Source organism: Triticum aestivum, chromosome 3A (genome assembly GCF_018294505.1).
Source record: "Triticum aestivum cultivar Chinese Spring chromosome 3A, IWGSC CS RefSeq v2.1, whole genome shotgun sequence".
NCBI lineage: Eukaryota > Viridiplantae > Streptophyta > Magnoliopsida > Poales > Poaceae > Triticum > Triticum aestivum.
The window spans coordinates 13834629-13845891 of record NC_057800.1 but is presented as its reverse complement, the minus strand read 5'-3'; the positions used below and the strand labels follow the sequence as shown (position 1 = coordinate 13845891).

At 45.2% G+C, this 11263-nt stretch overlaps 1 protein-coding gene and 1 long non-coding RNA gene across 2 annotated transcripts; both read left to right on the top strand.

Annotated features, from left to right (window-relative positions):
• Positions 1-6378: 6378 nt before the first annotated feature.
• Positions 6379-7940, top strand: LOC123056613 (obtusifoliol 14-alpha demethylase-like). Its single transcript, XM_044479953.1, has 2 exons — positions 6379-6800; positions 6897-7940. The coding sequence occupies exons 1-2, from the start codon at positions 6393-6395 to the stop codon at positions 7938-7940; spliced, it is 1452 nt and encodes a 483-aa protein (XP_044335888.1). The 5' UTR covers positions 6379-6392.
• Positions 7941-9343: 1403 nt separating this feature from the next.
• On the top strand, positions 9344-10372 carry LOC123057565 (uncharacterized). Its single transcript, XR_006426884.1, has 3 exons — positions 9344-9414; positions 9996-10075; positions 10187-10372. It is a non-coding gene; the product is annotated as an uncharacterized lncRNA (long non-coding RNA).
• The last annotated feature ends 891 nt before the right edge of the window (positions 10373-11263 follow it).

Below are 11263 nucleotides of genomic sequence, written 5' to 3'. Positions count from 1 at the left end.
TTATGGTTTTGACCCCTCAAAAAAGAAAATGATTATGGTTTTGTTACATTCCAGACCGAACCCTAAAATAGCTAGTACGGAGTATAGGCCAGGCGTGGAAGTACGGGTTGACGTGCTGCCAATTCTGACCATGTGGAAACTTCACTGGCCACCCGCAAAAAAGAAAGAAAGAAAGGAAACTTCACTGGTCATCGGATTAGCTTTTGATCGATCGTGTGCTACGCTGTCAAGTTTCATTGGATTAGCTTTAGATAACTAATTTAATGATCTAAACCATCTTATACTCTCTCCGTTTTTAAATATAAGTCTTTTTAGACATTTCAAATGAATTACAACATATGAATGTATGTAGACATATTTTAGAGTGTAGATTCACTCATTTTGCTTCGTATGTAGTCACTTGTTGAAATCTCTAAAAGAACTTATATTTAGGAACAGAGGAAGTACTTTTTTTCTGAGGGAGTATACGTTTGTGAGAAATTTAAAACCCATTAAGGGGGAGTTGTTGGGTGCTCTCTCGTGTATGCCACGTCGGGACGAGAGAAAGGTAGCTCATCTTTGATCATGGCATGAGGTCAGGAACTAATTTCACCGGTCGTAATCTTGAGTATCCGGATGAAAAGTGGAGTGGTGCCTTGTAAGTGAAATGAGCGACGATATTGGTGTGGTTCAACCAACCCCAGAAGCTACAGCACGGACACAATTGCTAATGACCCGAGGTCGTATTATGTAGTAGTACTGCTTTGAAGCTGAGCCTTGTTTATTCCGTTATCGCTGTAACAGTGGGTGAGTACCTAGGGTTGCTTATTACACTGTTGTTTTATTTGATCTGTTTAATCATGCATGTGTAGATTGACTTGATAATTCTTAGATAGATATGTGCCTTCTATTTTCGTTTTGGAAGGGGTATCTGTGCCTCCATGAGTTCTGCACGCTGGCTAATTTATTTGATTTTTTGCTTTGTACATCCACTTGAAAAATTTAAAGATTTCAACGCAGATTAAAGATGGAGATCAGTAGTTACTCCTTCAATTAAAATATTAGCTTATTTGGATCTCTGGCTTGATCCATTGGATAATAGGAATCAGAAATGCAGAAACAAAGAATAGGGATCAAAATTAGCTGATCGCGAATTTACAAGAATACCCTTTTTAAGTAACTTTAAGAATAGGGATATAGTTTTAGTATAAAATGGCTGAAAGTTCTGGACCCAAAAGATGATCGTCACTGTATGATGTGCCTTCACAACTGCGGTTGTGATAGCAAGTTATGTCATGAGCATTTTGATAAGTTAGACAATGATGAGTATGTGCAAACTTCATTACCATTTACAAGTGCTAACGCTCTCTATCACTAGCAGATGATGGTATCATGGCCGCTACATGTGAGGATATTGCCGTCAATCTTATACCTTAAGATTAGTCCTTTTATTTGCATTTCCCCTTTTGTTATGAAGGAAACTTTAGAACCTTCTTAAAATTGTAGTGTTAAGGATTTTATGATATTCGTAGGTCAATTTTGTGTTCATATTCTATGTGAAACGGTTCAAACAAACAAGTGTTAGGGACACAATACACAGTTTCAGCCTAGGGGCATTTACAGACTAGTTGATTATATAGACAGCTTCATCACAAACTCCTACAACAATTTTAAACTGGAATCTCGTAAAAACACCGGACGATTGATTCTAGCTGATTCTGTGGGCAGTTTTCTAAAATTGGATATTGGAGAATCACGAGCCAAAAAGAACTGGCCCTTAATCGCTCCTACACATAGTGCTACGGCGGACCCAGCATTGCACACGCCGTGACCACCGGCGTCGTGGAACAACACCAGCAACCACGACAGAGGTAGGAAAACCAAAGAACCCCACCATCATTGCTGCCGCGCGAGCTTTGCCCAACCACGACAATCGAATAACGAGGGGTGGATAGGCAGAGTGGGGAGCGTCGTTGGTAGGGATTGTGGTGGCCGTGTGAGTCGCGCTGGTGGAGAAAGCGACACGTTGATGGGTGTATTCTTTCTCGGTCATGGCTCCTTTCGATTTCCGTGGGATGGTTTTTCTCCATCATACTAATTACTCCCTCCGTTCCTAAATGTAAGTCTTTTTAAAGATTTCACTACAAACTACATACGGATGTATATAGACATATTTTAGAATATAGATTCACTCATTTTGCTCCGTATGTAGTCCGTAGTGTAATCTCTAAAAAGACTTATATTTAGGAACGGAGGGAGTAGTTAGTAGTTGTTGTTTTCCACCTAGACCATACTAATTAGTTAGTTGTTGTCCTCCACCCGGCCACACAAAAAAATTAGCACACGCATGACCCATCAGTATTTAAGACCCATTAGTAGCTTGAAAAGGGAATTTTTGATTTTTCTTTAAAAGGAAAGCTCACACGAACCATTCCGCAGGTGCCCCTCTCTCTCTCCCTCGTCACTAATGAAGAATTGAAAGGTGGACCAACTAGGATGCAAAACCACGGGAGCGGTGGCTCGCTGGTATATTTTCTCGCCGACAATTTTTTGTCCAGCCGGGCCCGCCCATTGACCTCCAAACTTGAGCACATTTAATGCAGAAAATTACTAATGAAGAAAAAAGATGGGGGTGCCATGGAGGAGAGGCAGAATGTTAACGACGTGGGTTGCCGAAGTCGGAGAAGAGGAGGGGAGTAGGGGTTTATGCCAAGCCGCCAAGGTGTCAGCAGCTCGGCGGAGCGGGATGCTCGGGTAGGCATGTGTGGCGGGGCGGGGGCGACCGTTCAGGCCGACGGTGGTGGGTGAGGGTAACACTTCTGGAGGAGAAGAAAATTAAAATGAGAAGAAGACTCTGGGTTGTTGAATGCATATTGTAGTTATGATAAAAAAATAGAAGTGTCTTATTTATTTTATTTTTTCTCAAGTATATTTAATCGAGCTTACTTATAGTGGCCAGTGGTCAGCACTTGCCTTGTAGCGATTTGGGAATTTGAACAAGCTGCAAGTTCAAAAAGTAATAGCCGTAAGAGCATGGTTAATAATATAGCCAGCTGCTGACTATATGATATTGCCACGTCATATATAGCCAAGCTTATAGTCAACAAGTACAATAGCTGGATATAAATATGTACTATTTTGTTGATACATGGCCCACCTCACTCTCTCACCAAGTGCCTAGGAGCACATGCTGCAGCCGGCTGTTAACTAGTAGCCTGCTTCTCTTCTCTATCCTCTTCTCTCTCTTCCAACTAAGCAAAAATATAATATTTAATGTCTTATAGCCAGCCTACATCATCGTATTGTACTTGCTCTAAGTGACGTAGTTGGCCTTCGCCTAGTGCCTAGGCGGTTTTTAAATGCCTCGGGTGCATGTTATATGTGTAACAATGTTAATTTAGAGCATATATATGAGTGAATTACTGACTACTGTCATTGAAATATCTCTTGCTTGTCATACAAGTGCAATACGACATGATATCTCACTTCGATAAAACAATAATATTATTTGCCCTTCCTAAAATTCTAGTTATGCCCTAGGTGGGCGTTTGACCTTTGCCTAGCGCCTAAGCACCTTCTAGACATGGCCTTTTCCAACAGAGGCTGCAATAGAGCTAGCTAAGGGTCCATTCAAAGTAAACATGATGGAAATAATAGGATGAGTTGATGAGCTTTTGGCACATAATCTAGAGTTTGATTGGACTAATGCACACCTAATATTAAGGAGGGTGGTGGCGGGGAGGGGTGTGCCAGTGCCTCAGCTCTGGCTAATAATTTATGTATGGATTTTGTTAACGCGGAATGTTGTTTGGACGGATCATGGTGTGTCATCTTTGAGCTAGTCTTCTGGGTGGCAATGTTAGGGTTTCTCGCCGTGCGCACTCGGCGATGAGATTTGGTATCAGGCGCTTCATGAAGATTTAGGGTTCTAATGGTGATGGTTGTAGCTCCGGGACGCTGATCCTTAAAGACATGTGCACGGAAACTTCACGGCTGTCATCGACAAGGTCAAGCCGGTTCTTGTAGGGGAGCGGCGATAGTGGCACGTCGACAGCTCATTCTGTCGGCGGTAGTGATCATTCATTGGTGCATGGCCCTTGATGTAGTAATTTTTATTATGTTTGCCAAACTTTGTACTTTTTATGAACCTTCACAATAGATTTGGATTGTTTTACGCAAAATATAGTTGAAGTTCTTTACATATTTGGGTTTTGAGATTCTCAGAAAATTTGCTCTTTTGAGCGCAATTGTACTACGAAGTTGTAAACCGAGAGCATTCGCATGAACGATGAGCTATATCAAAAGCATTGAAGTTGTAAACTGAGAGTTTTTATCACGCGACTGTGAAATAGCCGCCCCTTTAATTTCTTCGACAGGTTTATTACAAATTAAGCTTTTGACACGGATTTTGTGATTCTGGACCATGCATTATGTACGCTTTCATTTTCATGCACAACTGTCCTGGTTTGATAAGATTTTATTGCTAGCTCCATCTGGTAGGTGGTGGAGTGGTAGCTAATTAATCACGTGGCACGTGGTTTATCTCTGAGTTCTTATGGCTTAAAATGTGGCAACAGGACTACAATTACGGAGTGTTCACACCCACTGGCGGAACTAGGGAGGAAGTTCAGGGGGGGCAAATGAAAAAACATCCAGACATGAGGGGGCCAAATACTAAATTTATACTCATCTTCACCCTCTAAAAATATTTCCTTCACACTTTTTGCCAAGGCTGGGGGGGCCACAGCCACCCCAGGAGCACACGTAGCTCCGCCACTGTTCACACCTGACCTTTACATAATGCTACTTTCGTCTGGGTTTGCTTATTAGTCCTGATTGTGCTTTGGGTCAAAGTTTGACATATACGTATTTGACTAGTAAAATGTTAATGCATGTCATAAAAATATTATATTATTAGATTCATATTTAGTTATATTATTCTTTATATATATGACTTATATTTTATTATTACTTAAAATTATGGTCAAAATATGATCGAAAATACAAGAGGGGCTAATAAACTAGGGCATAGCCACAGACGCTCATACATACATACATACACTCACCTCTATGAATGAAAACACACCTTACCCTTATGAGATCTCATGAGAAACAGAGTCGGAACATCAGACGTCTTCATAGTCAATGGGAACGTCTTCTCTCACTAAACGCTCACCAATGTCAAGTATATAATTTCGACTCTGGTGGGTTGGAATATCACTGACATCCTACTCATCCAACCACAGGTTGGTTGAAAAAACGTATCCTTTTGACATAGCAAAAGCGACCAATAAACACGGTGTCGCCTCCACCACGACGAGTATACCAATTTTCATATCAATACCTTCTAACCAATTTCAAACATATATGTGATGCTACAACGGAGAAGTTAGAAGCCAGGTGAGTAATAGACCATGTCGCTTACGCAAAGAGGTGTTGTTGTTTTATCTCGGCGACAAAAACCTTCCACATGTTTCCACTCTGTACTTCTAAGTTTCAAACGATGAATTGGGATCCCCAATTAACAGTTGGTAAAGTGATCGCCGAAAAGTTTTTCTTTAATCATCAAAACTTTATTCCTCAAACAATGGCCATATCATTTACAATATGAGGCAAAATAAAGTCGGGGGTATTAGAGTCCCTAAACTCAGATAAGCTAACTCTAAAACAATGTTTTGCTAGACTATCAGCTAACTAGATTTGCTTCCCTATAGCAATGAACATAATCAACACTTGAAAACTGTAACGCCTGGAGAGTAGCATTTGTAACCATGTAGACAACTAATCGGCCGGTTATTATGAACATAATCAATGCTTGAAAACAACTCTCTATATCTATCTATAAAATGATCAATGAGCGGGCCCTCTCTCTCTATCTATATGATTTTCAAGCGTTGAAAAGTAGCCAGGGAGGGCTTGTTATAAACTTCCTCCCTCTCTCTCCATCTATATATTGATACCCACGCCGGCGCTCCCTGGCTAGTTTCATCATCTCACCGGTGCATCATTGGATCGCCGTGTAGCTCAGAGGTAAACACTAACAGTAGATCTTTGATGCACCTGCGCTTCACTTTGCATATCATTGGTGCACACACACGCATGCCCGTGCATTAGTCGAAAACAGCTATACCTAAACATGGATATCATTCATTCATTCTTGTAGTGTCAGAACTAAACATGTATATATTGATTTTGTGCATGCATGCATGGCTGCAAACCCATATGTGATCATGTGCTCCGATCCAAAACCACACTTGATTAGAAATACTGTAGACGATCGATGTAAGTTCATGTACTAACTCGTTTTACCATTCATTCATGTTCTTTCACATACAGATATGGAGTTAGCAACCGTCAATAGGGTAGCATCTGTGGTTCCAATTGCCGTGACGACGATCATCATCATATCGGCCATGATGGCACGACGACGACGACGAGCCGAACGATCACCTCGCGCTCGTTCGCCCCCCGTGGCCGCAGGGGCTCCCCTCGTGGGGGTCCTCCCGTCGCTTCTCGTCAAGGGCCCGCTGCAAGTGATCCGCGACGCCCACGCGGAGCTGGGCAGCGTGTTCACGGTGAGGCTGCTGCACCGCGAGGTGACCTTCCTGGTCGGTCCGGACGTGTCCAGCCATTTCTTCCAGGGGCTGGAGTCGGAGGTGAGCCAGGACGAGGTCTCCCGGTTCACCGTCCCGACCTTCGGCCCCGGCGTCGCCTTCGACGTGGACCTCGCCACCCGGCGCGAGCAGATCCGCTTCTTCGGCGACGCCATGAAGCCTGCCAAGCTCAGGACCTACGCGGGCCTCATGGTGCGAGAAGTCGAGGTAACTAAGATAAATCGACTGCTGCCAACCTATACGGCTATACCGTATACGTACGTGTTTTTACTGTATATGTTACACATGCATGCATGCATGCAGGAGTACTTTACGAGATGGGGAGAGTCGGGCACGGTGGACCTGAAGCAGGAGCTGGAGCACCTGGTCACGCTCGTCGCCAGCCGGTGCCTGTTCGGGGTGGAGGTCCGCTCCAAGATGCTCCGGGAGGCCGCGACGCACCTCCGCGAGCTCAACGACGGCATGCGCCTCGTCACCATCCTCTTCCCGCACCTGCCCATCCCGGCGCACCGCAGACGCGACAGGGCGCGCGCTAGGCTCGGCGAGATATTCTCCGTCATGGTCAGGTCGCGCAGAGAAGCAGGCCGCCCCGTGGACGACATGCTGCAGTGCCTGATCGATTCCAGGTACAAGGACGGCCGCGCCACGACCGACACGGAGGTCGTCGGGATGCTGGTGTCGGCGCTGTTCGCGGGGCAGCACACGAGCTCCAGCACGGGCACGTGGACCGGGGCGCGCCTCCTCGCGCGCGCCAACGCCGAGCACCTGCGCGCCGCGGTCCGGGAGCAGGAGCGGGTCGTGGCGCGGCACGGGGACCGCGTGGACTACGAGGTCCTGCAGGAGATGGAGACCCTCCACCGCTGCATCAAGGAGGCCCTGCGGCTCCACCCGCCGGCGATGGTGCTGCTGCGCCACGCGCGCCGTGGCTTCACCGTCCGGACGAGGGAGGGAGACGAGTACGAGGTCCCGGCGGGGCGCACGGTCGCGAGCCCGCTGGTGATCCACAACCGTCTCCCGCACGTGTACATGGACCCGGAGAGGTACGAGCCGGGGCGGTTCGGCCCCGGGAGAGGGGAGGACGGGGCCGGCGGGGCGTTCGCGTACACGGCCTTCGGCGGCGGGCGGCACGCGTGCGTGGGCGAGGCGTTCGCGTACATGCAGATCAAGGTGATATGGAGCCACCTGCTGAGGAACTTTGAGATGGAGATGGCGTCGCCGTTCCCGGAGACGGACTGGAACGTGGTCATGCCGGGGCCCAAGGGGAAGGTCATGCTCCGCTACAAGAGGAAGAAGAAGATGTCACCCACCGCCAAAATCACCAACCCACGGACACGCTACGTATGCTAGTATAATCTACCATACCAGTTCATGTGGGTGATCATGTTGCATGTTCGCTTGGTCCTGGCACCAACAAATTACTGCCGGTTTATAAAGTAAGCACAGCTAAGCTACGTAATGTGGCCTGTGGGCGTGTGTGTATGATCGGAAAGACGTTTTGTGTACTTCGTTGCATGCATGCATGCATATGCTTTGGATACGGTTTCCGATGGAGATCCATGGGTCACAGAAAAATCTCTTCCCATGGCTTTTCGCCTCTGAAAGCGTCCTTCCTTCTCAATGCCTGGGCGTCCATCCAATGCATGATTTTCGGTAGCGTCGAACATGAGCAGACATCCATACAAGCTTAATTTTTTCTGAGAGTATGCAAATTGCGTACCATAGCATTATAGAAGAAGAGAGAATTACAAATACAAGACGACTACAAAACGTTGCGAACAACGAGCGTAGCGAGAACTCCATTCCACCCACAACCATAACAACTACAATGCAAGAGCGCCTGTCCAAAACAGAAAACACCTAGCCACGTCTCGGCCAACACCTGTCACAACCGAAGAAATAACAACTCCCATCGAGCTTCCCTTGTTGACGCACCATCCATCCAATATGCCTAAAGGAGGTGCACTACAACAAAATAGCCATGTAGAGACGTTTTCGATTCGACGCTTTTGTGTACGTCTCATTACTAAAATCCACTTGGTGCATACGGACGTTTTTTGAGACGCAGAGCACATCGTCCCTTGATTTTCCGATTAAAAAAATATGAGTGGTTCCGTATATTTTGTTCAACCACCATCGCCCACTAAAATTAACCCACCATCGGCCATACATCGTGCGATGTGGGCTAAGAAGATAACTACCGTGAAAAAAGAGATCGATCTCTCACCTCTAAACCTAGCGCCACCATGCCACGCCGCCTCCTCTGCCAAGCTCCCCTACTTCCTACCCCGGACTCGCCATCGTAGCTCCACCGCCCTGCGCTCGCCGGCCGCCAGCAGCAGCCCCGGGGACGCCGTCCTCCAAGCGGCGGCCCAGCCCCAGTACGCCCGTCCTCCAGGCGGCGGCCCAGCCTCAGAACACGGTGATTTGGAGGCCATGAGGGATCCTGCGATCGAGCGCACAAGGCATGGTCACTGGATCTTTAGCAACAGCTTGGCCAGTTCATCTGTAGGTGAGTCGATCTACCTTTTCTTTTCAGATGTTCTATCAATTCATTCAAAGTAAAAAATTGGAGCCTCTCCCTTATGCGTAATTAATCGTGGAGAAGAATCTGACACTGCACGTACTTCAGATTATTTATATTAAGATAGGACAACACTACTTTGTCTTTTTCCGAACTCTTTTTTTACTAATTATACCACTGGTTCAATTTAATGTCGATCTTACACATAGCTTTCTTCATTGTTTTCTCCTAGATTACGGACACTCACGTATGCAGGTGTTTGATAAACAACCTCTGAGAATACCCTGATAATACAAGATGGTCAGTGTTCTAAACATATATTAATATTACCAGCTCGTGTATCAACTATCAAATCACCTCATTCCCACCATAAATAAAAATTAGAATTTTGCGCCCATGTTCTAATATTTTCTGGAATAAGTACTAGCATACATGTAGTTTCTCATCTGCAGAAACTTTTCTCATGTTATCTGATAAAGAGCGGTCCTTGGATGGATATATTATCATGTTTGGTAAGATTTAATCATATGTGCTTATGTGAAACATCTGGGTCACATGCCTCGCACTATGTCAGGAGCAGCAAAATGGTGTGATGTTCACTTATGTAGATGTTGTATTAGAAGGAAGATTATTAATGTGAACTACCTTGAGAATTCAGTCTTTTAATGGTAAACTGTCGTCTTATGTAGAGCTAGTGTTAAGGCTTAGATATTATTAGTGTCAACAACCATGAGAACTCAGTCCCTGTATGTTAAACTGCTGTTATTTCTGTGCATATACTTCTTAGTAAATTGTTGTTATTTTTTCTTACAAATATACTTCATGCATTCTCACCTTAGTGAATCCATCAATGACATCAAGATTTATCTCTCTTTTTACAGTATGTCTCTACACTTCATATGGTTACATGACATCTACCAGACTAGATTGAACTTCTGCAGTGCATGTTTACCTCGATGTGGTGCGTAAATATCGCTCTTCTCTATTCTTATGGTAGTCTGTTCAGCAAAGTAAAACTTACTAGTAGAAGCTCCAATGAATTTATTTATATGTCATTTGCCTTTCTTTGCAGAAAAAACTTCTATGTATGGATTTTAAAGGCAGCAACCACAAGGATAAACTAGAGAGGCAGAGAAAAGAGGGAGCTATTGTTCCATTACCAGCATGTAGATACTACAAGTCATATATGTTTCAGCTAGTTTCTGAGACATGTAATTCTTTTATAGACGATGTGTACAATTGAATTTGTAAACTACTACTGGCTCCTTCTCTCAGTTATGGTGTAATACAACATTATTATTTTGTGTGATGACATACAAATTTTTAATATATTCTGATATGTAAATGAGAGTCAAATTATTTGGTATTAGCAAGTAATTTCATTATGCACAATTGAACAATAATTTTTTTATACAATATAAATAGGATATATCATATATGCAGTTGCATCTAGTATGAATTTTTCAATGCGTCCCTAGGGGCATAAGGATGCTCTCTAAACATCTCATATCCATGTAGACACGCTTTGTAAGGACGCTCTTAAAACGCCTCATTTCCATGTGGACGCGCTTTATATGCGCCTCAACTGTCTTTGAGACGGTCCGTGAGGAGATGCTCATGGGACGCTTTAGTGAGCGACTCTAAAATCTGCTAGAGATGATTTAATGCGCCTTTAGCACCTACACTGAGCGTCTCTACATGGCTTTTTTGTTGTAGTGGTGGCAAGTGTATGGCGGGACTTGATCATACCCGAGAAAGGCACCGTCTTGGAGTCACAAGCGGCGGCCGTACATTGCGCCATGGAAGATTGATCATGGACAGCAACGAACACTGGAGGGGCATGACGAAGGATCTCCAAACTGTGTCTCCAGACACAATGCTCCCAACAGAGGGACGGCGTCGAGGACGCCGCCATCGTGCCGATTCAGAGAATCAAGGCTTTCGCCCGGAGATCAAAACCAATGCCAAGCGAGGGAGGAAGATGGTTCCACGCCTCGGTGACGCCTCCAAGGAGGGGAAAGACACTCACAGGTGCTATCGCCACCGGCCCAGCAAAAACCGAGCAAGATTTTCATCTGTATCGCCACCCATCTCCACACCTCCAAGGATTGGGGCAGCAGCATCCTTGTAGCCTCACACCGCCGCCGCC

Coding starts and splice junctions, on each gene's coding strand:
- LOC123056613 (XM_044479953.1), top strand. CDS start 6,393: ATGATGGCACGACGACGACGACGAGCCGAACGATCACCTCGCGCTCGT. Junction 6,801..6,896: donor TCATGGTGCGAGAAGTCGAG/GTAACTAAGATA, acceptor GCATGCATGCAG/GAGTACTTTACGAGATGGGG.